This window comes from Fusarium oxysporum, chromosome I (genome assembly GCF_013085055.1).
Source record: "Fusarium oxysporum Fo47 chromosome I, complete sequence".
Lineage (NCBI taxonomy): Eukaryota > Fungi > Ascomycota > Sordariomycetes > Hypocreales > Nectriaceae > Fusarium > Fusarium oxysporum.
This window is the reverse complement of record NC_072840.1, coordinates 4,755,180-4,781,853: the sequence shown is the minus strand read 5'-3', so window position 1 is coordinate 4,781,853 and position 26,674 is coordinate 4,755,180. Positions and strand designations below refer to the sequence as shown.

General features: G+C 41.2%; 8 protein-coding genes and 2 non-coding genes across 10 annotated transcripts; 6 read left to right on the top strand and 4 right to left on the bottom strand.

The window, feature by feature from the left end:
- Nucleotides 1-171: 171 nt before the first annotated feature.
- On the top strand, nt 172-796 carry FOBCDRAFT_195506 (uncharacterized protein; the record flags this gene model as incomplete). The annotated part of the gene is made up of 2 exons (XM_031194275.2): nt 172-328; nt 384-796. 2 exons carry the CDS (start codon nt 172-174, stop codon nt 794-796), a joined length of 570 nt encoding a protein of 189 aa, XP_031029013.1.
- A 200-nt stretch (nt 797-996) lies between these two features.
- FOBCDRAFT_284428 (uncharacterized protein) lies at nt 997-2,083 on the bottom strand (the record flags this gene model as incomplete). The annotated part of the gene is made up of 3 exons (XM_031194276.3): nt 1,785-2,083; nt 1,343-1,733; nt 997-1,294 (listed from the first exon to the last, which is right to left on the bottom strand). The coding sequence occupies exons 1-3, from the start codon at nt 2,041-2,043 to the stop codon at nt 997-999; spliced, it is 948 nt and encodes a 315-aa protein (XP_031029014.2). The 5' UTR covers nt 2,044-2,083.
- Nucleotides 2,084-3,992: 1,909 nt separating this feature from the next.
- On the bottom strand, nt 3,993-6,419 carry FOBCDRAFT_7665 (transmembrane amino acid transporter protein-domain-containing protein). The gene has a single exon (XM_031194274.3). The coding sequence runs from the start codon at nt 6,193-6,195 to the stop codon at nt 4,405-4,407; it is 1,791 nt and encodes a 596-aa protein (XP_031029012.2). The 5' UTR covers nt 6,196-6,419; the 3' UTR covers nt 3,993-4,404.
- A 743-nt stretch (nt 6,420-7,162) lies between these two features.
- FOBCDRAFT_212891 (uncharacterized protein) lies at nt 7,163-7,917 on the top strand. Its single transcript, XM_031194273.3, has 2 exons — nt 7,163-7,492; nt 7,552-7,917. Exons 1-2 carry the CDS (start codon nt 7,293-7,295, stop codon nt 7,619-7,621), a joined length of 270 nt encoding a protein of 89 aa, XP_031029011.1. The 5' UTR covers nt 7,163-7,292; the 3' UTR covers nt 7,622-7,917.
- A 334-nt stretch (nt 7,918-8,251) lies between these two features.
- FOBCDRAFT_284425 (uncharacterized protein) lies at nt 8,252-10,378 on the bottom strand (the record flags this gene model as incomplete). Its single annotated transcript, XM_059611658.1, has 4 exons — nt 8,252-8,896; nt 8,979-9,053; nt 9,102-9,452; nt 9,944-10,378. The coding sequence occupies 4 exons, from the start codon at nt 10,376-10,378 to the stop codon at nt 8,258-8,260; spliced, it is 1,500 nt and encodes a 499-aa protein (XP_059466614.1). The 3' UTR covers nt 8,252-8,257.
- Nucleotides 10,379-10,661: 283 nt separating this feature from the next.
- FOBCDRAFT_t29 lies at nt 10,662-10,773 on the top strand. The gene has a single exon. It is a non-coding gene; the product is annotated as a tRNA-Leu (tRNA).
- An 84-nt stretch (nt 10,774-10,857) lies between these two features.
- On the top strand, nt 10,858-10,969 carry FOBCDRAFT_t30. The gene has a single exon. It is a non-coding gene; the product is annotated as a tRNA-Leu (tRNA).
- A 2,166-nt stretch (nt 10,970-13,135) lies between these two features.
- Nucleotides 13,136-13,911, top strand: FOBCDRAFT_256048 (uncharacterized protein). Its single transcript, XM_031194270.3, has 2 exons — nt 13,136-13,348; nt 13,402-13,911. The coding sequence occupies exon 2, from the start codon at nt 13,435-13,437 to the stop codon at nt 13,768-13,770; it is 336 nt and encodes a 111-aa protein (XP_031029008.1). The 5' UTR covers nt 13,136-13,348; nt 13,402-13,434; the 3' UTR covers nt 13,771-13,911.
- An 810-nt stretch (nt 13,912-14,721) lies between these two features.
- Nucleotides 14,722-15,852, top strand: FOBCDRAFT_174463 (uncharacterized protein; the record flags this gene model as incomplete). The annotated part of the gene is made up of 4 exons (XM_059608493.1): nt 14,722-14,868; nt 14,985-15,345; nt 15,407-15,516; nt 15,548-15,852. Exons 1-4 carry the CDS (start codon nt 14,820-14,822, stop codon nt 15,850-15,852), a joined length of 825 nt encoding a protein of 274 aa, XP_059463920.1. The 5' UTR covers nt 14,722-14,819.
- Nucleotides 15,853-16,174: 322 nt separating this feature from the next.
- On the bottom strand, nt 16,175-19,611 carry FOBCDRAFT_212880 (fungal-specific transcription factor domain-containing protein). The gene is made up of 3 exons (XM_031194266.3): nt 19,216-19,611; nt 18,279-19,159; nt 16,175-18,222 (listed from the first exon to the last, which is right to left on the bottom strand). Exons 1-3 carry the CDS (start codon nt 19,458-19,460, stop codon nt 16,388-16,390), a joined length of 2,961 nt encoding a protein of 986 aa, XP_031029004.2. The 5' UTR covers nt 19,461-19,611; the 3' UTR covers nt 16,175-16,387.
- Nucleotides 19,612-26,674: the final 7,063 nt, after the last annotated feature.

Here is a 26,674-nt window from a genome sequence, read left to right as displayed (position 1 = left end):
AAGAATTGCGCACCGACCTCAATAGCATCATCGAAAAAAAGATGCCCACCCTGACGTTTGTCTGTCAATTGACGCCACTTTTGCTCTATACTTCCCCGCCAACGCGCAGTCTTTGTAAATTGTCAACTCTTTTTGTTCACATTTTGCGTCTATCTATCACTGTCAGACAAAATGGGCTCTTCGTCTTCGAAAGTCGCTAAAGGCGCAGCGCGAAAGTATCCTGCTCGAGCTCCTGGAGCTGCTGTCCCGCAAGCAGTAGCACGTCAACCAAGGGCAGAGGCACCAAAACCAAAGTCAAAAACCTTGGGGAACAGCGCCAAAGACGACGGTAGATCGATTGGAACGTATCATGTCTACTGCAACATCTAACCTCGTATGTGTAGCTGTTCGCGCTGACGCTATGGACCCCGACTTCCCAACCGGCGACTTCTCACGCCGTCTACACCAGATGGGAATTGCTGACTCGAACCCTACATATTCTCCTTCGTCTACAGCCGCGACCCCTCTCGGACCTTCAGCTCCTCCAGGACCTAGCTTTGCACCGAGTCGAAGCAACCCAACCCTCGTAGCGCTCTCAGCTCGAGATCGACTACAAGACGAAGCGGAGGAAGATTTTGCAAACATGGGGCGCGAGGGCCGACGATTCCTCGATATGAGGACGTTGGTGGATGCTATGAAGTTCCGCGATCGAGGGATACCCGAGAAGGAGATTGAGTCAAGATTAAGGATACAACCTGGGCTGTTGAGCAAACTTGGACAGGAGAAGACCTTTTCGCATGTGACAAGTCCGAACTGACGGCAAGGAACGAGGGAATAGATGGAAAGTCGTCACGATATCCGCAAGGACCGATGTGACAAGTGTATTACGATTGTACAATATCATGTTTCTCCTCACTCAAGAGATAGCAACAAACGATAGCCGAGAACATGCCTCCAAGGCCTAGGTTGCTGCGACTGAATTGCTTTGGCCTAGAACCTACGTTCTGCAACATGGCTCTACCACGCAGCATGGCCACCATCCATGCGAAGGTCAGCACCCGTCATGAAGCTACTCGCATCACTCAAAAGAAAGACAGCAGCACCGCGATACTCTTCTGGGGTGCTTAGACGGCCGAGCATGTTCTCTTTGGGCCACCTCTCACGACGACCAGGATAGTCGTTGAAGAGATTTTGAAGCATCTGGGTTAGAATGTAGCCAGGAGAGAGGGTATTGACGCGGATGCCGTGTTCTCCCCATTCCATTGCAAGATTACGGGCAAGCTGTACGACTGCAGCTTTGGAGGGGTTATAAACGCTGATAAAGTGTTAGTAGCTGAACATCATGATCCGAAGTCGTACTTACGGCGCGAGCATGCCCTTGTTGGCGATGGTTGCGCTCATACTGGCAATCATGACAATACTACCAGGTTGTTTAAGACGAATCATCTGACGAGCAGCTGCTTGGGCAGTCATGAAAGCCCCGGTGAAGTTGATGCTCATCATTCGTTCGGTTTCTTCCATCGAGTAGTCAATTGCTGGTGTTTCGTGGTTGATACCCGCAGCAGCGATGAGACCATCTAGACGACCTGCGCCATTGGCGATATCTTCGAAGATGCGATTGAGATCTGGGACATCTCTTACATCGACTTGATGGTAATGAAGTGAGGTACCAAGTTCACGCGCTCGATCTGAGACTTGTGAGAAGTTGGACTTTGGATCCTCAACTGGCGAGGGCAGTCTATCAACGGCGTGGACTATTATACTCAGAATTTAGCAATTGATATACTCTTCATGGTCTCTCTCACCAGTAGCTCCGGCTTCAATAAGAGCTTCAATCTGAACAAGACCTAAACCTCTGGCGCCTCCCGACACGACAACGGTTTTGTCTTTGAGGCTGAACTCTGGTAGAAGATGAGGCTGACCCAGTGCCGCATTGTGTTGAGAAGGAGTGCAGTAAAAGGCACGAATAGCTATTGGGACATATCTCGTTGTTGGGCGAGGAAAAGCTTGTCTCTGGAGAGGCTGACGAGCCAGTGTTCGAAGGATGGGAGAGAACTTGTTCATTGTGGAAGCTTATGAGGCTGGCGATACCACAGATGCTTACATACATTCTGGGATAGACTACGTTCAGTGGTAGCTCGGGGTGCTTTTGTACCAAAGTCAATGGCAGCCATTACATGCGATGGCCACGAGGGGAATGCTCAGTACGGATAGATTCTAGTTGCATCAGTGGCGGTTCTTCGTCACCTTTACCGCACTCCGGAAGAACAAGTCACGGGGGATCTTTATGCCCCAGAATGGGAATCATCATCAATTCAGACATTGTCGAGGGTGTGTATGAAGAGAATGTGCCTCGGTCTGGCAGAATGAAGTCGATGACAGGCCAAGCTTTCCTATCCCCGGAGCCACTAGGACGTTATTGATGATCCCGGTGAGGCTCGGGTTTCCTTGCAGAGTTAAATCAGGTCCTGGCTGAGCGAGGATCACCGTCAGCCATTTGACTCCCTACCTCCCTGGCTTACACTTGATCTCCAGCTGTGTGTCAAGGTTTAGGTGCAAGTTTGATGAGCATATACTCTAACATGAATGTCCCCCTCAGGGCATTGCCTGTCCTATGGCTCCAGGATAGCAGAAGTCAAAAGAGAGATCATTGCTGAGGATGCAAGTTACAGCATTTCGGGTGATGGTTGCGTTACGTGGGGAATCGGGCGGAGTCACCTCCGGATCTGCACCCCGCCCCCAGCTTTTGAGCTTCTCTATGAACAACTCTCCAGCTGCATCTCAACTCTTGAACTCAATTAGTCCTCCCGCAGTAGCTTTGGATCTGGCATGGAGTGGAATGCTAACTTTGTTGATGGTGGTTCGTTCATCTGCTAAGACTGCGAAGATCTTAGGTTGGTATTCTCTCGACAATCATGACACAGACTGTTGATGCATGGACTTTCAGCTCTGGCCATCGAATGAACGAGAGTCAATCTGAGGCCTTGTACCCTCCAGATCGCCTGGATATGCGCTGGTCACGGCCGGCCTCTATATGGATACCGGTGCTACACCGCGTCACGAGGTATCGTTGAAAAGAGGAATCCCGCAGAACGAGGCCCTCTTCGTTTCGCTTCCTCGGTGTGGATTGCACCGAGGCAGATATCAATACTGTGATTTTCCTTGCTCAAAATAGATCTACACAAAGGTTCATTAGTTTGTGACGAAAATCTTGGTTATTCCATCATCGATGATACATAACGTGGACATATCTAGAAACACAACTAACATATCAGTATTATCTCAACAAAGAGGGACAAATCTGATCGAGATTTCGATCCCGGTAGACACTCAATTGGTATTTCTCAAAACAAGCCGGAAACAACTAGCGCAGATGATATTGGTTGTCGAAGGTAGTGTCAATGGTTCTTGCGTGGAACAATATTTACATACTTGGAGGAGCATATGATGGAAAGTGAGTGGGATAGAACGCCCCCGCGTGCTGGTTCTATCAATTAATACTTGTTCCTAAAATTGCCGAAAAGAGTTTCTTGCATTTGGGAACGAGACCTTGTGGACAATGCTCGGGATGCCAGCTGGCATAACTACTTGATTGCCTAATATGGGAACCCGAAATCTTCATGATGCGACTGTAAGCATTGTACATCGACTTCGATCACAAATCCCCAAGATTAGACAGAAAGTCTACAAGCATCTGACTCCTTGGATTTGAAGTAGTGGCCATGCATGAAGGTTACCTGGCTTAAATTTGTCGTACACGTGAGCCACAGAATCCAGCAATGGCCCATCATGACTCCCAAGCGCAGTATCCTAGAGCTCTGAAGCCAGCTGATCTGCCGCTGGATGTATTCCTGAAGAAGTCCAAATTAATACTGAGATTGGCTTTTCCTAGACCTTGCATCAGGTTCCCATCTATGGACGACCGCCTGTTCTGACAGAGACCCAATATTCTACCTACCAATGCACACCATGATAGCTGACTGGGGAACAAGGACCATCTGCGAGTTAATGCACTTTATATTACCAGGAACTGAGAACAATTGAGGCCTAGATACAGTAAGCTTTTACAGCAGGACATGGATCGTCAATGAAGCAGAGGAGTGACCGGCATCTAAATTATCATGAGAACTGCCAACAATCTGAGTTAAATCGCAAAATCAAGAGGATGCATTAACGCCTTTTTCCAAACCTCCAAGCATGGCAGTATGCTGTTTTTGTGTCGCCTCGGTTCGCGTGTCCTCTGTCACGACCTCCAGTGAGGCCTTCGTCAGCCGTCAACAAAATGCTCAAAAACAGAAACATATGAACGAGATAGCCTCTAACCACATGTATGACTCCCAAAACCTTTAGCGTTAGCCTTTTGAAGTTGCCTTGCACCAGTCTTATGCCTTGTTTCATTTCCACCGCAGATGGGGTTGTCGTCTTCTAAGCACTGTCGATCCACTGGTAAACAGTGACCAGCGTGGTGTAGACCATGGCGATGAAGCCAACAACCATGACAACAATGTCAATGACCTTGGCCCTGGTTGTCTGAGCAGCTCCCTTGTAGTGCAAGTACGCTGGGTAGATGTAGACCAAGGGAACACAGGCAAAGCTGCCAATCAACGCCACAAACTTATCCAAGTCACTGGCACCAACTATACTGATACCCACGCATACGCCTACAAGAAGGGTTCTGAGAGCATTCTTCTTCCACTTGATCGCAGCACTCTTCTTGCCAGTTGCACGCTCACCAAAAACTGAGGTTTCGATGATACGGGCAGCTGGGAAAAGCTGGACAGGATCTCCAGCGAGAACGGCAATCGAATACAGGAACTGGACTGCGTTGACAAGAGGAGAATCCTGAGGAAAGTTGGAAATGACTTGAATCTTGGTGTCCTCGCCAAAAGTCGCATAGCAGAGTGCTCCCACAGAGGTGAAGATGATCGTGATGATAAACATGACCAAGTAAAGGAGGTTAGGGAAGTGCTCGGGTCTCTTCATGCTTGACTGAATGGGCAGAATAAGTCCAATTCCTTCAAAAGTGAAGATACCTGAGCCAATGGTCAAAGTGAAATCTCTTGGGTTGAACAGCTTCACAGTCGAGTCCATGCCACGCTGAGAAAGGGCCGCAATGTCGTAGTACCAGATGTACACAATTCCAATCAAGATAAAGACATCAGCGAGAAGGGCGGCGGGTCCAAGTTTTGAGATGTTTCGGATCAGGGCAAGAGGAACAAGGGCGACCAACTGCAAAGCAATCAAACTGGGTACATTGAACATGAACTCGCGGTGGTTGGCGGTCACGGCGTCAAGAAATGCATAGAGGTTCTCAGCTGTAAAGATGAGACCAGCGCATACAAATCCAAGCTGGGAGATGGCAATCGAAGCGAGAACGAGACTTCTGAATCGAGGTCCAACAATGGCTTCACCTAGTTCTCCATAACCGCCTCCGTAAATCTGTCGACAGTCAAGAAGCAGACGGAAACATCCGCAGTTGACAAGGGACAATACAATGAGGGTGATTGACGAGAACAGGATGCCACCGTTGCGGAACGCCTTAGGCAAGAACATGATTCCAGTTCCGATGAAAGCCTTGATGAGGGTGAAAAACGTCTTTGTGGTTGTAGCGTCGCCCGTCTTGCGCATTCTTTTAGTGCTTCGTCTTCTGCCAAGGAGAGGTCGAAGTTCAGGTGGCTGTTCCACATCGCCGTCTTCTCGATCGTCAATGGCAGACTCGTCCTCGCTATCGGCATCTTCGAGATCTTCGCCGGCAAAGCTTCCATAGAGATCGAGGAAATCGACAAAGTTCTTGGCGACAATTGTGTAGCCACTCATGCGTCTCTGTCGGGCACGGCGTTGAAGGTGGTATCGTCGAAAGCCGCCGGGCTCTCGCTGTTCGGAGTGGCTCAATTCGTCTTCGGCAGCGAGGGGGGGAGGTGTGTGGTGGGAAAAGGTGGCAGCGCGGCGGAGGGAGTTGGCTCGAGCCTTGATCTTGAACATGTCGCGATGCATGTCGCCTCCTTGCAAAAGGAGCGAAGATTCGATGGGGTCTCCTGTAGTGTCGTTGTCATTGCTGGCAGACCCCGAAGCGGAAGGGTTGGCTGGACCAAAGGCAACGTCGGGCTCGGCGGAGTAGCCATCTGGGAGATGCCTGTCGAGGATGGCAGCTTTTCGCTTGCTCGTCTCGCTGCCCAAGCTACTGGGTGTTCCGTCGAAATTGGCGAACTCAGCCATGATTGTGGATTGTCAAGAGGAGGTTTACAGTCGTGACGTAGCTCCTGCAGAGCTTTATGGCGGTGCTGCAGAAAGGTAAACAGTGAATGGCAGAAGATGGAGTCTTAAAATGATCAATCACGAGTAGTCTTCAGCTGTGTTAGCCGTCACTGCAAGCGTCAACAGACATCCGCTGGCGAGGAGAAAGGAAATTGTATAGTTTCAAGGAAAACATTGAAGACGGCGAACAGTCAAGTGCCTCCAGGTTGGGTTGTTCGGTTGTTGTATGACAATCGGGGCCGGTGAATGTCTCTCCCGGTACGCCAAGCTCCTTGAGGCTTGGGTCAGTGGGGTCAGCGATCCACATGCATCAGGACAGCGCAAGTAGTCGATACCTTTTCAGCCCATCTCCCAAAACGAAACTCTGCTATCTGCTAGGTACAGCACAAAGTAAAAGTTACTTGGCTCGATCGCTTCCATCGGGAGCTTGATGCAACCACCTGAACACCATGCTCGACATTCAACCTGCCTGATTTGACATCACCGAAACTTCCAGAGAATACCAAGACTGAATCCTTTAGTTTCCTCGTCTCTAGAGCGAGGGAATGTGCAACATCAATAGTAAGGACCGTAGCAATAAGATATTGTAGCATTCCAAGGTTGCACCAAGCACACAAATATGTGTTTGCTAATGACATGTTTTCTTTACTGCTGTTCCAATTTGACTTAATCAAGCGATGCTTTTATTGCTCATCAAGCAACAGAAATGCACGGATATTGTCGGCCTCAAAGACTTGACCTCGATGATAATCGGATGTTCTGAATGGCTTGTGGCAGAATACAAGCTTTGAAGAATCCGGCAGTTCATCCATCTACTTCTGATGTTCTACCTCGTTCAAAAGAGTGTCGGGGCGAATTGGACAGTACCATACCCAATGGACAGTTAAGCCCAGCACCTACGAGTTTACCGAAGAAAAGCCGGCCGAGTATGGCAAATTTTCTCCTCAGGCACGCAGTGCTAAACCCAATACGCTTGACGCGCCTGTCCTTTCGCAGCCACCAGAAAGCTCACTCATCAACCTCAAATTCGACCCCCAAACTCATCACAACCACTCAAGATGAGCTTCGTCCACCTTAATCCTCGCCCCATGCTGGAGAAGCTTGTCGGGAACCCGGTTCTTGTCCGTCTAAAATGGGGCGAGGTTGAGTACAAGGGAACGCTGGTTTCCATCGACAGTTACATGAACATTCAGCTTTCCGGCACCGAAGAGTACATCGAAGACAAGCCTACTGGATCACTGGGCCAAGTATTGATCAGGTATGAATTTTTGCCCATCCTGCCTTTTCAGACACGCGGTGCTAAACCACGAAATACAGGTGCAATAATGTGTTGTGGGTGCGCGGTGCAGATGCAGGAAGCGACGCTGATGCCGCTATGACCGGTTAATCTGCGTCAGCGGTGAAGGAATTGTGAGAAGGAGAGGAATAAGACACGATGCTCTTGAAGTTTGTAGAGCTTTGGTCTGATACGAATCTAATTCCCGGGGGATCGACACGACACCGCCTCTTCAACTATCATCAAGCCTACGTAAACCATGTATCTACACATGGTTCGCCACGAGGTAGCACTTATCGAGTTGTTTTCAAAACCTAGATCTTAAGCTTCAGGCGGACGGCCCATGACGGCCCACAGTTTGGCAATGTTTGCTATAGTTATAATCTAATCACAAACTATGAAGATTACCATGGTGTACCAAGAAACAGGTCTATGAGTGTGTTGGCCAGCGTTTAGCTTCGCCCTCTTCTGCAAGCAACCCAATGCCCCTAGTACTTCCCCAAACAATGCCCACACCAATGTCAGCGAACATTCAGAATCCCTGCTTGTTTAGGACCAAGTGAAAACAGCACATTTTTTCGATAAGCGCCTTTCGCATCTAGGGTAAATTCTGGCCGTACAGAGGAGCTGGAACCAGTCCAGGACCGCTCGAGCAGAAACTTCGGCAAGTTTTTTATGTAGCTGTTGATGACAGCATACTAGAATGAATGAACGCATTTGGGAAACTCTTCGTTGAAACTTCTCAAGTCACCCTTCCATCCATCTTTTCAGCGTCTTGCCCGAGGGACCCCAGTTATTTGACGTTAAGTTTGCCCTTGGGTCGCCAAACCGTTCGTTTTCTTCGAACATGTCTCGAGGTCTTTTCTTTGAGTCATCTTCTGTTGATTCAAACATCGGTTGAGATATAGCCTGATCGGAGAGGGCACTGTAAGAGAGGTGGTGATCTAGCACAGCTCTTCTGTCTACTGGGATACTGAATGAAGGGAGTGCATGCTCTTCTGTTGCGGCTGACCAAGTCTCTGACGCTACGCTCTTGCAAATCATTAGCTCCGAGGTATTTATCTTCTTTGTGTAAGCAAACTCAGCTTTTGCAACCTGTAGACTCTCGAAGTATCCTGCGTTTTTCAAAGTTGCCTCTACTTGGATGTGGAGTTCGATATACAAAGCCTGGCGTGATGTATATGAAATATCATGGCTCATAAGCAGACGAATTGCAGTGTCCATGTAGACCCATGTGGCAACCCACGGGTACCAGAAGACCTGGTCTAGACTCGATATGCTTAGATTTCTCGCGAAATTACCAGGATGAAGATGGGAATTATGATGGCGTCGTAGGTGCTGTTTAGAATTTGTGCCAAATGAGGGATACCCACTTCGTTTAGAAGACTACAATATTAGTAATTTGATTTTGGGCGGTCTCATAAATATACGATTTAGGTAGAGTTTGCCGCCGAGATGGTTGGCAGACCCAAGCGTAAACATGCTGTCCAAGACTAGCCACAATCAACGGTCGAATTGTTTCCAGCCAACTATCAAACAAGTCCTAGAGTTGCATCAGTAATACAGTGGCCATAGTTTCAGAAATTCGTACCCCTGATCGTTGCTTGTGCTTGGGAGCCAGCTGTGGCCAGTTGAAAAGTTGATTGAAGCTGAAGAGATTAGCCAGAGACGTGATAGAAGCATCGCACACACCCGTTTCCATTGCAACCATTGAAGTCAGCACACTTCTAACCAAGCTGCTAGTAGCCCGGATGCCACTCAGTATGCCGGCACCATCGTTGATATTGCTAATAGGTGGTTCTTGTCCGCACAGAGCGAGTACTGAATAGCCATTAAGCCAGGACTTAGCCACAGCCTGGGCGGAGACACCAGTGATATATGTCTCGCGGTTCGCCTCCTTCACCTTCTCTGCCTCACTCAAAACCTCTTCGCGGGTATAATCCTACCACCCAGCGAAAAGAAGATTGATGTGGGAATGGACGTCGTGTGTTGGCGTGGTAAGGCAGCTGTTGGCTTTTGTCCAGAGGCTCGTTTTGCATCGCATGAAGACACGGTCTTCCTCGTCATCGACGCTTATGACTCGCATGCTTTCCCCCACGTTGACGATTAAGGAGGGCACGAAACCCGAAAAAAGCGATAAGGCAGCGTTCGGTTTGATCAGTGACAGAATTGTGAAACCGCTGAGACAACATGTTCTGTTGGCCGCTCAATTTGCTGAAATCTGGCACAAAGCTTCCGTGGGTTGTGAAAACCTTGTGAAGAGCAGCAATCTCAGGATATCGCTTATGTAGTATATAGAGAAAAATTCCAAGGAGTGACTGGCCGTTCTGCATTCTTCTGCACCCGTTTGAATGGGATTATCGGCGCGGATGTTGATCCAACTAAGCGGACAGTGATCCGGGTGGTGGGATCACTGCATCTGAGGAAAAATACCCAATCTTGTACGCTGCTCTCGTACCCGTGTAGTCGAAGCTCCTCAATTGTTTGCTGAAACTGCCTGGCTTCCATCGGCCAAGATCTGAAATACGCAACGGAGCCTGCTTCAAGCTTCGGGGACAATTTTGTGCATTGCTCGATTTTGATGATCTTTGCTAGCTGATCGTCACTTGTTAGCATTGGGTGATTGAGCCAGTCGCGCATGGCGGTTCCGACCCCGTCATCCTCTCCATATGAAAGGATTCTATAGGCAATTAGTTCATCAATATCTGTTGCCAAGCCGAGTTGGGTTCGTAGAAGCTGCTGAGGAATACGCCCATCTCCTAGAGAAGACATGGAGTAGCTTCTGCATCGGGTAATTATCTTCTTGCGCTGTTGTATTGCTCCTCCAGAAAAGCTGGCGGACCTTCTCCGAGACGAAAAACTGCCCATAATGGTTAATGACATTGGCGACTTGATGCTGTTACGCCATTTGCAAACAAAGTAAAGAATGCCCTGGCGACTTGAAATCGTGGAGCAAGTGTGTAGTCACAAGATGGACAAGGGGAGGAGGTGATTAACTTTTATAAGGTGAAGAGTTGAATGAGGCTTAAAATTATATTTAAATTCTTGAGAAAGAAAGAATGGGAGGAAAAAAGGCAGGTTTAAAAACATCATAGGTAGACAGTGAGATTACTGATATGTACACCTTTTACCACAAAATTTTACAACCAAAGTCAAGGTGGCCGAGTGGTCTAAGGCGCTGCACTCAAGATACGGTCTTACCCAGTTAACTGGGGCGTTTTGCAGTATCGAAAGATTCTTGGGTTCGAATCCCAACCTTGACAAGAAGTCAATTTTTTTTTCATCTAGGCCATGGTATCATTTCATCATGAATATATACTATCTACTGCAGTTTCTATATCAATTAAGTCAAGATGGCCGAGTGGTCTAAGGCGCTGCACTCAAGATATGGTCTTCCCTAGTTAACTAGGGCGTTTTGCAGTATCGAAAGATTCTTGGGTTCGAATCCCAATCTTGACAAAGAATTACTTTTTACTTTTTTCATCATCTTATAGTGTCTAAATAGTATTTACAAATAAAACTATTATTTCCTATAATTACTAGATATATAATAAGATATTAGAAATACTTAATATTTTACTTTTAATAAATATACGTAATATTTAAAATTATAAAATTCCCTAAGATTATAATTATATTATAAAATCAGAGTTATATCCTATTATAATTAATATATAAAAGAACATATTATTATAGTCCTAGTTGCCTCATTATCTATATGCAATTACATCGATAATGAAACATGAAATGCCTCGACCTTTTCTTCATGCTCTCGACTCCCCCTGTCAACGGCTGGAGGCCACGAAAGCTATCATGTCTGGCTCCTCGCTGTTGCTTTAGCTGCGGTATTACAATCAAACATACAGAACACAGTTGTTATGTCGGTGTCTAAGTTGATAAGAGTACCCAGCGATAAAAATCAAGCCCACGCAAGAGACAAGAAGAGAACATATCAAAGAGGTATTCAAGGATGAAGTTCACAGAAGACTGCTCGTGGTGTGTAACATAATGCCTGAATTGGAGAATTCAGGCGGTAATCCTCTGAAAACTCCTGAAAATTAACCTTGTTCTCAGGGCATTTACAGGTGGCAAATGCTTGCGCGAGCAATGTTGGCTGACTCCGGGGAAGCCCAACAGTGGGTCTCTGGAAGCGGGGGTGAGAGCTGGGGCCGCCGTTCCTAAGTGCCGCGAATCTGGGGAAGCGGGTCTTTAGCGGGCTTAGTGGAGATGCTTCAGGGGGCTCGAGGACCCTCTGCATGCTAGCGCCAGTGATTAATGGACGGCACGCGACTTGTAAGAGTGCAATGAATCGCCGTAAGTTGTAGGGGGGGGAGAGAGGGTTTGAAATCCACGACAGAAGTACTTGCAAGGAATGTCACCGACAAGTCATCCTGCATAGACGAGCGAAAGGAGCAGGCGACCAGACACACCGTTTCCCTGCCTGGCTCCTGCATCTGCCCTCTGTTTTCAGTAACTGTGCCGCACATTGTTGTTTTGGTGGTACCTTAGGTGCTGTTGAGATTATTGAAATTGAGATGGCAAAGCTGCGTACTACTACCCACTTCATGACTGTGATGCACTAAACATGAGATTCTTATCCCTCTTGATCAATTGTTTCTGAATACTGGGCTGACACTTGCATTTTACGCAACACACGAAACGAAGCAGGGTCGCATTTGTTGATTTTACTGCGTAGAAAACATGCCACTTCCTGCTTGCCTTAACCGGCGGGGTTATGGAGTTTCAGTCACCCAGTGTCGGCTCCAATTTCTTTGATTTGATTTGATTTGATTTGCCTCCCTGCAAAAACCACGTAGTCACATTTCCCTGTATTCTACTACTACGTAACCATTTCGCTGGATCAAGAAGCGCAATCTTCACAGCGAGGTACTGTATTTGATCATGTTGGAAGTCTGATCAAAAACCGAAACATCTAGATCAATTTCGAGGATTGCTTCGCTGCCATTTCTCTCAATCCGGGATGACACTGCACATCTTGCTACAAGACAACCAAATCAACAAGCCACCATCTCGCTTAGAACAGCTGAATCTCGACTCGAAGCGACCCTCCCGCAGCAGGACCTCAATCTCCTGGATCGCCCCCTGCTCTCCCATTTGAAGGTTGCCACGCCATTGAACGCCTCAGAGGTCATTGTCGTTAGACGCGGGGGAGTTCCCCTTGTCGCACGCATCTCTCCGCCTAAGCTGCCTGCCCTGCGCCTCCCGATAGGTACTTGACTGTTTTCAGAACCGCCTTGACCAAACCGTGAGCAGCGAGCTATCAAGTCACGAGAGTCGAGGCTCGACGTAATGGAGGGCATTGACCTAAGGAGCGGCGAATCATCATCTGTCTCGGCCTGCAGGAGAGTTTGAGGTTGGGGGGAGATTGCAAGCCATCCGCATTCAAGTGTAACCTTGTCGGTCAGCACAGTATTTGTCTTACTATGTACCGCCAGCTACAGCGATTCATGCTTACACGGACAAGTATCGCCCCGTCAGTTCTCATACCTTCACCATGACCATTTGCTTGTCTCCTCGTTTGGATGTCGCAGCCTCCCTACCGTGCAGGTTGATCATCCAAGCGCTGTTACCCCGCTCGATCTTGTACGAGCAGTCATTCAATCATGGTTGCACGTATATAATAGAGTGAGTAGCCGTTTCCTTCTCGTTTCTGTTTTCTGTCCCTTTCATCCCAACTGAATCAATTCTTCAAACACCCATCAACTTCAACTTTATTGGTACCGCCTCCACATCCTCCTGACAACTCCAACACCTTTTTCACACTCCTCTTACGAAACCATCAAATCCGGTCGAACACGTCGACTGGATCAATCAGCAGTTAGTAAACTCCCCGAAAGTACCACCGAGCTCTACCTGACACTCAGTGCTAGACACCTAAACTCCCTCCACCACAGATACACAACATGCCTGTCCGCGTTCCCAAGCTTCCCGCTGCCAAACCCTCAGAGATCTTCTGCATGGGTGCGGCCGGTGTTGGCGTTTTGACACCCCTCTATCTCGTCATGCCTGGCGCTGAGGAGCGTCTTTCCAACCAGACCAACAAGTGGGCTCCACGATGGGAGAGGAACGTCAGCTACTTCATTCCTCCCATGGAGAAGGGCGTCCAGCGCATCGAGCCTCCTGTGTCCAGAATGGTCCAACGTGTTGAGGACCGTCTTCCTCTTGAAAAGATGGCCAAGTCAGTCGACAAGGGCATTCGAAGTGGTATCGCTCGATTCAATGGCGAGAACAAGCCCTAAGAACATATTTCATCTGTCTGCGACCAGCCTTTACCGGGAGCGGGTCTTTCCTTTGTACATTATCATTAGCATACCCCGGGTAGATGACACATCGTTCACGAAAACCCATACATGAATTCAATGATCTTATCTTGATATGAACTCTTTTTTACCTCATGGTGACTTGCGTCTTGGTGATGCTTCGCGTTTCTCATAATGCGTAAAGGTCATTGAGGTCTCCATCACATCCCACGTGTTTTCAATCTCATTGTCCTGTTCTTGGCATTAGTTTTGAACTCAACCTGTAGATTGCCCCAAATAGCATGTCATCGTTTACCATGCCAGGATTTAATACCGCACCTTTATTAACTCCTCGCGCCTAGATAAGTGTCGTCATCCTTTTCACGATCAATTGACCGTGCTGCCGCCATCTGCCCGGTCCATGCCGTATGTAGGTAGACCAAGTTGATACACTACAGACTTTGTGTGACAACCCCCATCGACTACTCGCGTCGTTTCCGCGTAACATATAATACTGCTTGATATCAAAACGAGACCCGAGAGAGATCATCACAATACATATCGATCGTGGCGACGCGATACGACAGTGCCTGTCCATATCGTGTCAATTGTACCGATAGTGATAAGAATCGGGTTTACGGGTCGATATTCCTGGTATCCTTACTCCACATTCATTATGTATCAGTCTCCAAACTCTGTATCTCCCGTTAAAAACATGTCTGCCTTGGGAGATACTTCACGGCCTCTATGTAATGTTCATGAGGCTCAAAGCATGTCGTGATGAGTGGAACCTTGGTGCGACACATCCTGGCTCGATGGCTTCAATCTAACGACCGACCCCAGTTGAGTCTTTGTGGATACCCTGGTACACGAACAGTGTTCACAGAAGTGCCATGGGCCGACACCTTTTCCGAGATATCGTGGCCGCAGCGCTAAAAGACCAAGTCAAGTGGTGAGATAAGGCTATTCTGCTTTCTCTCCTCTCTATAGTCGCACCACCTTCTGCGAGTCAGGACACTTGTAATCAACACCACATCAACTCCACCAGAATGACAGTCTTACTTCGTGGATCCGCCTTCATCACAGGCGCAGCCTCCGGTACGTCCCGCTATTTGCTCAGTACCATCGCCCCGCATTTCACTATGCGCCATCGCGTACCGTGGCCGAGACGGACTCGGAGCTACTCATTTAGTGCATTGTTTGATCGTCATTAGGTATTGGACAACAGACGGCCATTGCCTTTGCCCAACATGGAGTCACAAAGCTAGCATTGGCCGACATCAACCAAGACGCACTTTCTATATCTGCCGGATCTTTGAAGAAACAGTTTCCCCATGTCCATATTCTACCGGTGCATCTCGATGTTCGCGACTCCACGCAGGTCAAGGAAGGCATTGCCAAGATAATCGGCGAGTTTGGTCGACTGGACATTGCTGTGAACAACGCCGGTATTAGTGGCAGTGGTCGAAAGACGCATGAGCTGGAAGACGATGAATGGCTTGGAATTCTCGATGTGAATTTGCAGGGTGTGTATAGATGTCAGAAAGAAGAGCTCGATGTCATGGTAAATCAAGAGTACGTCTGGGCACCAAGATACAATGAATCGAAATGGTTGAAGAGCTAAATCCTCTCATAGAGATTTGGGACCTCGGATTGGCCGTGGAAGAATCATCAACGTGGGAAGTATGTTTGCTGTTGTGGCACCAAACAACCAAGACCATACTGCCTATACAACTGCCAAGCATGGTACGTTGTGCAATGCCTCTGCTGACCACAGTCCGTTCAAGTACTGATAGACTGCTAGGCATCATTGGCTTGACCAAGGCTGACGCAAACTCGTACGGGCCTTTAGGCATCCGTATCAATGCCATCTGTCCAGGCTATGTCGAGACACCTCTATTGACGAATATTATGAGTCGTGGTCCTGCCTCACCACTCGCAGTGGACTTGTCAAGAACTCCTTTGAAGCGGCTCGCCACTATGGAGGAGGTGGCAGATGCCATAGTCCTGTTGGCTTCTCCCATGAATAGTTACATGCAAGGTGCCAGTATGATCTGTGACGGGGGGTTTACCAGTAACTAGACGCTCGTAGTCTGGTAGTCGCCAGACCAAGATCTGTAACATATACCCTCTAACTGGAATTGAATGATCTGAATCATGCATGCGTATAAATGTAGACCCTGAACTACTATTTCGTCTAAGTCATGATTAGCTATGTTTGCCTTACTGATGTTGATTTCATTTGACCTCCTTGATTCTGAAGCAGCACGTACTGTGACTTCCTTTATCTATAAAACCCTATTAAATGGTCTCCCTTACATCTCGATATCGTGCTTCGGCTGAACCAGAATAAAGGATGGAAGTGAGGGAATTGTGGGAATGCTTTGTTGGTTTGGCAAAAGCCCAGAGCAAACGTTTTGATTTGGACGTATGCAGAAAGCGTTCTCATGACACCTAGCTTTAATATACAATTTCATATAGATACAGACTTGTTCATATCCCACAAAGATACAAATAGCAAAATCAACTTTGCACATCCAAAATAACATAACAGAACACACCAGACGTGAACGTCCTTGAACACCTTGCAGAAGAGACAGTAACGCAGCAATAGCATCTAACCAAAATTAAAAAAGTCAAGAGAGTAGTTTCTCTGTTCATCGTTGTTCACGTCATTCAGACGTGTTGTCTTGCCCAGATTTGGGCCATATTCCTGCATCCTCCCTGAACCTACGGGCCCAACGTTGGTACTCGTCCAGTTTGTACCAATATGAGGGAGCTTACTGGATGAAGACTCATGCATACCACCCTCACTGCCCCCAAACTTCGGAGGCTCCTTCGCTGAGCTGAAAGCAGCTATTCCTGACATGATACCAGTCGACATCGCGGCACTCTGATTCAACACTGAACTGGCACTGAGACCAGCAGTTCCGGCAGACCAGTCTATGGCACCATGAAATTGACCTTGTGGAAAAGAAGGCTGCATGTTAGGCAGGCCCCAATTGTCATGTAACGGGTTACCGAGGTTCGCAGCATTGAGTGTACCGACCATGTGGCCTGTAGCAAGGTCGGGATGATGCATATTGACTGCGTTCGTCCCCACCAACGTCAGGCCAAGTTGTTCCGGCTGGCTGTGCAAATTCATAGGAAACATGGTTGGATCAAGCGGTGATTGGCTTTGTTGGCCATACGGCAGAGATAGAGGTGGTGCCGGTTGCGATGTTATACCGAGATAGGACGGTTTCGATGAGGCATAGTCTGAGGTCTGTCGGTGAACAGAAGGGCGCCTTTTCTTAAGAGGTTGATTGAAGTCAGTATCGGCTTCTCGCCTAACAGGAACAACAGGAACTGATGTATTGCCGTCATAAGAGACGCCGCTCCTCGCACTACTGGCACCAATACTAATGGCCTGCTGTCCTGCGCTGCCGCTGCGCGACCGTGAAACGTCAGTCATGCTGCTCCGGATCTGATCAAGTACAGCCTTGAGCAAGTCATCCATCCTGCTAGCCGGATGATATGTAGCGCTCATATCGCCAACAGCATCAGATAGAATTTCAAGATAGCCGATATATGTCTGGCGATTTGGCTCATTGCGCTGGTAGGCAAGTGCAGCAATCAACGCTATTGATGCAGTACCAGCATGCTGCATTCCCGTAATAAAAATCTTTCGTCCGTCGAATCTTTGACGATGCTGCCAGAATATTCGGGCCACGCGAATCGCTTGCTGAGTACATATACTGCGGGCCAGCGATGTGCGACTCCCATGGACCACGCGTTGACGGTCATCGGTAGACATGGACGAACCCTCAGCAGTGATGTGGTGCCCGGGGCTTTCTGAATTTGCCTTTCTGTCGCTTTCAGGACTTGGATGCGATCCCGTGCTCGAACTGTCGCCCGAAATTGAGCCATATTTGGCCCATGGTCGATGTAGTAAAATCATAGTTACGTGATATTGTTGATGTAATAGGAAGAAACTGTAAGGAGCTGTCTTGACATTGCTCGGCTTCCATGCCATGCGGTCGGGCAATCGCCTATACCAATTTTGAAGTTGCCTGTCGAGATTAATGACCTGCAGATATCTGTTTTCTTCGGCTTCATTAGTCGCAAATGCGCCGGTCTGTTCCGCCACTGTACTGGAGTTGCTCAGATCACGTATTTCGACGATTCGTCCGGCCAATTCCATCAACTCAATGAGCTGCTCGTAAATTTCAGATGTCAAATCCATCTTGGGAGCATCGAGCCCGAAAGAAGCAAGCTGGGAAAATCGGTTTGATAAAAGGTCAACGTCTTGGCTTTTGATAGCCAATGGCCTACCCAGAAACAATCCCCAATATCTGTCATAGATCACACATGCCTGCATGACCATATTTCGAATTTTTGTGTCTTGTTCGGACATGCTGCTGGTGCAATCTAAGTGGAGGCCAATATCAAAAGCAAGGCGATTTGCCATTCCTAGACACGGTTAGCTGGAAGAAATTTCAAAAACATGCATAATGATCAAGACTCACCAGAGTACATCCAGCCGGTGTTATCTCTACCGACACCGCATTCAAGATCTCCAAGCAACAATAACGCCTGAACACTAGAAATACCACCAGGACGCTCGAGCTCGATGTCAAGCATGTGCTTGGCCTCTCTATGAAGAGAACTTTCTCGTGGACTTAGTGTAATCTTCCGCATATCATCTCTGTCCATATCGGCCACACGGTACCCCATGGCCAAGACTGTGATGTGAAGAAAATGAGAGTAAAACTTTGAAGACTTTGACATTCGGTCAGCTTCGAAAGCATCTCGATCAATGATTTGAATCACAGAATTATAGTAGTGGAAGAATCCATCCACAAGATAGTCGTGTGTCTCCGAGCTCAGCGATTGGATTATCTTCTCTGCTCTTCGGATTTGTTCAGGCGGTTCACGTGCATATGATAGACTTGTTGATTCAGCATAAACATGGCTGTTGGCTGTGGGACCAAAGAAACGCAGGCGTCCAGAGATTTGGTCGAATGACAGGTTGCCTTTGGTCGATAGAAGTCGATGGATTATATCCTCTTGCTTAGGATCCAGAATGCGAAATGGCGAATCTTCGTCCGAATGAGAGTACGCTTGCTGTTTTTCACGCGAATTTGTCGTCGCAAGTTCACTCTCACGTGCCGTGAAATCGTCGTTCTGATAGTCCGGGGGAGAGTGGTCCTCGCTCCCTGGGGACTTTGAGTCAGATTGCGGAGATGGATCAGTATTGCCCGCCGTAGTGGCTATGGTGTCTTGCACATCGTGCCTTGTTTTGGGAGGATGAGTCGCTGGAGGCGGTACCACACCCTTTTCCAAAAGCAAGCCCTCAAGCATTGAGATTCTGTCTGATAATGAGGACATGTATGCTTTGGATATAGGACTTGAAAAATTCATTAGTCTTGGCTCATGATGGACCTGAAACACATGAGCTCATACCGTCTACGCTCATCGTCATTTTTGATGATGCACTCTGCGCCTGACTTTGCACAAGCGGTACATTCGGTCTGATTCTTGGGTACCACGCATCGAATTCTTCTGTCGCGGCATGACGCACAGGCGACAGATGCGCGGTGTCTTACTTGTTGCTTGGTTGTGTTACGCCCGGGGTTGCTTTTGGGGGAGGCATTCTTGCTGCTCGGATCCAGATTAAGCGCATCTTTTGCATTGGCAGAAAGAGCCATGACGACCTGCGCGCAGCTGAATACAGCTAGTCCCGGAGCGGGCTCACTGTTTTTGAGCCGGACGGGCCTCGGTCACCGAAATTGGACTGAGAATTGTCCGGGGAGATGTTGATAAGGAGAAGATTTTAGCTAGGAAGCGGAGTCGCAAAATGGGAGCTGGAACCTGGGCCTTAGCCTGAGGCTGGAGCTTGGACCTTTCCCCACGTTGTGATATGGAGCTACTCGTGGATCCGATTAAAAAGGAGCCCTACTCTTTGAGTAGGAAGTAAAAAAGTATAATATAAATAAAAGTCTAAAAGAGTTATAAAATAGGAGATAAGTTAAAATAAATTAGAAATTTAATAATAAAAGCTTTTAATTTTATTAAAAACTTTTTAATTTTTTAAAAAGAAATTTTAAATTTATAAGTTAGCCTTAAAAAAATATTTAAGTATTTTTAAAGTTTAATATAATTTAAGTATTTATTACCTTTTAATAGATAAAGCTTTATTAAGTAAATATTATTATAATTAACTACTTTAATTATGACTTAAATTTAATTATATATAACCTAGGTAAAAAGCCTTATTTACTTTTTAACTAGCTTTAATCTTCTTTTTATTATATTTTTTAATTATAATTATGAATAATATTATAATATTATTATTATAATACCTAGTATTAAAAAGAGCCTATAAATACTTAATCTTAATAAGCCTTATTTAATAAAAGGCTATAATATAACTTATAAAATTAAATAAGTTATAAAAAAAGAGAATTATAATAAGTTTTATAATATAATAATAGAAATTAAAATAAATTAAGAAAAAAAAACTATAATTAATTATATTAAATTAATAATCTTTAATTATAAGATCTTTTTACTTATATAATATTATTATAAGTTAATTAATAAAGGCTTTTTTAATCTTAAGATATGGAAATTTAATAAATAAAAAAAGAAATTACTTAAAAAGCTAAATTTAAGTTAAAGATATTTTTTTATTAAGGTTTTTTATAATAGCTTATATAATAAGCAGCTTAAGACTATTTAATAATAATTTAAAAAGGTATTAAAAAAGATTAAGCCTTAATAATAAAATATAAGTTAAAAAAAGCTAATTATAAGGTTTTACTTATAAATTAAGAAAATAAGAAAATAAAATACTTCATTTTATATAAGTTTAATTACTTTAAGATAAAAAGTTAAAGTTAAAAAATTAATATTAATATTATAAAAGGGTTAAATAAATTATTAAATATAAAATACAATAAATTTAATTAATTAATTAAATATTAATATTTTTTTTTAAGTTTATAAGTTAGCCTTAAAAGGTATATTTAAGTATCTCTAAAGTCTAATATAATTTAAATATTTATTACCCCTTAATAGATAAAGCTTTATTAAGTTAATATTATTATAGTTAACTGCCTTAATTATAGCCTAAACCTAGCTATATATAACCTAGCTAGAAAGCCTTATTTTTTAGCTAGCCTTAATCTTCTTTTTTTAACCTACTTTAAAGGCTACTTTTTTGTTAATTCCTATAAATACTATACTTAAATTATCTACTATATAGTAAGTAATTTAATTTAACTTCTAATTATAACTACTAATAGTATTATAGCTATTTTATTATAATACCTATTATTTAAAGAAGCCTATAACTACCTAGGCCTAATAAGCCCTACTTAATAGATAATTATAATATAATTTAAATAATTAAAAGAGCTCTCTTAAGTACTAAGTAAAGTAATTATAATAAGCTTTATATAATAGCTATTAAAATTAAAATAGCCTAGATAGTTAAAGATAATATTAGCTATATTAGGCTAGCTATCTTTAGCTATAAGGTCCTCTAGCTTATATAATTATATCTTTATATCCCTTAGATTAATAAGGCCTTCCTTAATACTAAGATAAAAAGCCTTAAGACTCTTAGATAGATACTAAATAGAGGCTACCTATAGAGGAGGTAAAATAAGTTCCTAAAAAAACTTTATTTAGGCAGCTTATATAATAAGTAGCTCTATAATATTAGGAAGTAGGTAATAAAGGTATTACTTTTATTAAGGCCCTAATCTAATTAATATATACGGCGCACTCAATCTGGCATATATATACTTTGCCACTTATATAATTAAGCTGTGATACCGGGTTATATATAACCTACTATACTAGCCCTAGTTAGTCTTAGAGGCTTAATTAATAAGGAAGGCAGTTAACAGAGAAGGGGCTAGGCAGTATAACTATTAGGAATTATTTAAAGTTAGTAACACTATTATAGCCTTATATAATTAAGAACTTATAATAATACCTACCTTATTATAATAATCTATCCCCCTCTTAACCTGGCCTAAGAAAGAGGTCTTAACTATAAGTAAAAGTAATACTAAAAAAGAGATTAAGGTGTTATTTAATTAGCCTGCTTTAAGTTAGTCTCTTTCTATTTAGTATCTAAGAGTATAATAAAATATATTTAAAAAAAGGATATAAAGAACTCCTTAAAAAGATATATAAAATTATAACTTAAAGGCATAATAAACTAAGGACTAACTAGAATATCTACTTAAGAGCGATATTATAAAAAAGGTTACTAAAGAGCTAAAAAATAAAAAGACCTAGCTAATAAAGATTATTTATACTTAAATTAGCTATAAGCTTACTAAGTAATTTCCCCTAAATATTTTTAATTAAATAAAGGTTAGTTATAAGCTTAGTAAACTAATAAGGAATTAAAAGGCATTCCTTATAATAATAAGGGAAATAAGTAATATAAGTTATAATTATAAGCTAGGCTTTATTACTATAACTAATAATAACTAAGATTAATAAGTAAAGAAGTATCAAGTTAGGGCTAATTATATTAAGAGGAATAAATTATAAAAATTAGATTTATATTAGCAGGCATTTAATAGTATATAAGAAGTTAGACTTATAGCTCTTAAGGTTATTAACCTATCTAGCTTATTATCCCTCTATAATAATATAAAAAAGTCTTAAATAGACTCTTAAGTTAATAAAAGCCTAGTATTTAATAGTTAACTATTTACTTATAAAGTTATATAATAATAATTACCTAATATACTATTACTTTTACCCTTCTATAAAGTTATAATAACTTCTTTTTTATTATTATCTTAAACTTCTTAGTTAACTTCCTTACTATTAAGTTATTTCTTATTATAAATAACTAATAGCCCTAGGGATACTTAATTACTATAGCAGACATAAAGACCTTATTAATCTATAGAGTTATAGGCAGGGTTAATTAAAAAGGCAGTCTCTAAGCTAGTAATAAGTTAAAAGAGAAGTTATAGACCTATTAATATAAATAATATATAGTTAGTAGTATAGGATATATAAAAGAGGTTTCTAGAGAGAGTAAATAAGGGAGAAATAAAGATCTTTTTTAACTAGCTACTTAGAGATAGTATATAAGTAGTTTTTTATAATAATCTTAATAAGAAGATAAAGAAGTAGCTTTTTTATATAAAATCTAGATATATAGTGCTTAGAAGTTAGTAGGAAAACCTAAAAATAATATAAAATACTAAGTTTAACTTATAAAATAAGATATATAAGTTTATTTTCTCTTAAGGGCATTTATACTATTAGAAATATAATATTCTAATCTTACTATAAGGTTAAAGATATAAAGCTTTTAGTATAGCTAATAAAATTAATAGAGGGGTAAGAAATCCCCTGCGGCCAGGTTATATAGCTTTAGATACCTAACCTACTAGCCCCTTAGACTAATTAAAAGCTATATTTTTGTAATATATATTATAAAATTTTATAAATAGCTTTAGATTTTCTAAAAGTTTAAATATAAGTTAATTATAACATAATTAAAATATATTAAAAATCTAGATTTTTTTAAACTATTATAAATAATTTAATTTAATTAAGAAGTAAAATACTAATTAAGCTAATTCTCTTACTAATATAACTACTTTAGTAGCTACTAACTAGTATAATTACCCCTCTATAGCTATGCCTTTAGATTAAGGTCATTATTAAATAACTTATATATAAACTAAAAAGAGGTCTATTAGAAAGAAAGCTAGGGGATTTTATAATTCTAAAGTACTCCTAATAATTTATATATTTTTAAATAGCCCTAAAGCCACTAATAATACTCTAGAAATTTAAAGTAAAACTAAGGCTAATTAAAGACTTAATACTATAGTAATAAAATCCCTCCCTAAAAGGCTAATATTAAGAGGTTTAACCTTAACCTATCTATTATATAGGCTAGGAAAAACGTGATTTAGGGGTTAAAAGATAGGGTTTTTTATAATTATTATAGCTTCTTCCTAGTAGCTTTATTTTTTACCTACTAACCTCCCTTAATATTACCTTTTAAGCCAGAAATACCTTATTACATTTTATTCCTTAATACTAAGCTCCTTCTTATAATTCCTTTAAAGAATAATATTTTTATATTACTTTATTTCTTTAATATATACTAAATACTCTTCCTACTAATCTATTATACTTTAATCTCTTGAAACCTTAGAGTTATTAGGGAGGTTATTTTATGCCTAAGCTATTATTAACTATAGGTATTCCTTTTATGCCTTTTTTAATACTAGCTTCTCTGCTAATAACTTTAGGAAATTCTATAGGCCTATATAGGCATATATAATTAGTATTTATTTATATATATTATATTTAAGTAGTAAAGAATATATTATTTAAAATTTCTTCTTAACCTGACTAAAGGTTAGCTTAATAATAACTTGCAGTTATAAGTAATATAGGTTATATAGTTCTTCCTTATTCTAAGGTCCTTCTAAGAATACCTTTTAGTTATTAACATAATATCTAATACTAATATAAGGGACTAAAAGTCCTATATAGGCATTAAAGCTAGTATCCCTAATATAAAATCTATCTATATATAGCTTTAGGCTCTTTAACTAAGTATATTATAATAATAAGGCATTATTTATAAATCCCTTATAGGTAGTAAGGATATATAAGAAAGTCTTATTAAGGCAGATAGTATAAAAGATATTTTAAGTTATTAAGGACTTTTTATTATATTACTTCCTCTAACCTTTTTTAAGGACCTAAGCTGCTATATAAGTACTATTTATTATACTAATATAGCTAAAGAAATACTAATATTAGGGCTTGGTTATAGGCTTATAGTATACCTTTAATAGCTCTGGTTAAATAATAAATATCCTATATATATTAGTAAAGGCTTTAAGAGCTATTACTATCATCTAAGATATAAAGCTTTAAGAAATACTAAAGTAAAATACTACAGCCTATTATATATAGCCCTAACTAATTATATATAAAAAGATTATTAGCTTTAGATATAAGCTTTATTAGTTAGATCCTTTTATACTTATATTTATATTAATCTAATTAGCTAATCAATGGAATTAGTCCTTTATAACCTAAAGCTCCTCTATAAATCTCTTCTTATAGCTTATTAGCAGCCTATAACTAAATTCCTCTACTATAGCTAACCTACTAGGGTTAATAATATCTTTATAATTAAAAGCAGTAAGGAAAAGCAGCCTATTCTTATTTCTTAAGATTTAGAGGTCTTTATAGCTATCCTTATAATAAGTAAGTCTTCTTCCTTATTATATTTATTATCTAAGCTAATAGTATTATTATTATTACTGCTATTAAAGGCATAATTAGGCATCTTAAGATTATTATAGCTAGGGGTTAGCCTTATAGCCTTATATAGATTAATTAAAACTATATATTTATTTTTAATAAATGGTAAAATAAGTAGGCAGTAAAAAAGCAGCTAAAAAGGTATCTTTTTAGTTCCTTTTCTTACTAACCTTTCCCTACTAGGTTTATAGAGAAATAAATATATTATATAAATAACGCCTAGATTGAAAATCCCTTAACCGTATAATTTAATACTAAAATTGTCTAATTTAGGAATAGCTTCCTATATAGATTTCACGGAACGTATCGAGGTGCGCTGTACGTATCGATTAGATCAGGGCCTAAAGGAGATCGGCGACCCGTAAAGACCAGGCTGATCATGGTCTTGAACCACAGCGCGACTGAGACGAGGGGGATGGCGTGCTGTAATATCGGGGATGGAAGAGGGGTAATCGTGTGGTTCTGCTTATGAACTAGAGAAATGGGAAGAAAATGTATTGAGTTTTGTGTGAGTTTAGTTGCCTAAAGTTAAAGACCGTCGGCGTTGGCGGCATAAAGAGGGTTAATTAGGTCATGGGATATAGCATGTGATAGACTTAATAGATTAGCTAAACATTAATGCATTATTAATATAAACAAGGGTTAAATATTACTATATTATTAATATTAATATAAGATTTTATTTTAATATATTTAATAAATAAATATAATAAAATATTATAAAATTATATTTAATTATCTTATTAATTAATGTAATTTAAATTATTACTTTCTTATAAATTTTATTTTATTTATTTTTATTTTTATATATAAGGTTAATTAAATTATATATCTTATTATATATATTTAATTAATAAAGGTTAATTTAACTTTTACTAACTAATTTATATAAAAACTAACCTAATTCCTTTAACTTTTTAAACCTTGCCTTTACCTTATACTTATTTAATATTATATTTAAGAGTTAAAATACTAATCTAATAATATATAAAATAAAGCCAAAGGCCTTAAAGTAAGATAATAAAATAAGGTATTTATTTTTAATATAATATAATATAAGGCATTATATATTATATTAAAAAATATAATAACCTTAATATTAAGTCTTAGCAGATTATATAGCTACTACCTTAAACCTTAAGATTTAACTAAATAAATAGCCTTAATTTATAAGCATAAAGAAAATATTTTCCTTATCCTTAAAAGGCTAAATACCTTCTTTATTATTACCTAATTAAAGTAATTACTATTAAGGCTTTAACCCTAAAAGAATATATTAAAATAAGCTAAGAATACTAATTTCTATTATAAAATAAACTATTATATAATTATTATTAATAATAATTAATATAATTATAATTATCTAATCTTAGTAATTAATAACTATATAATAAGTCCTCTAATAAATATTAATACGCTTAAGTTTAAATATATTCTTATTTTATATTCCTTTTTATAGTATTATAGAACTATAAGAAAATACCTATTATATATTAATAAATTATAACTAATATATTAAGTTAATCTTATAATCTTTAGTTATTATATATAGCTTCTTAGTATTAAGAAAGATATATTCCTTATT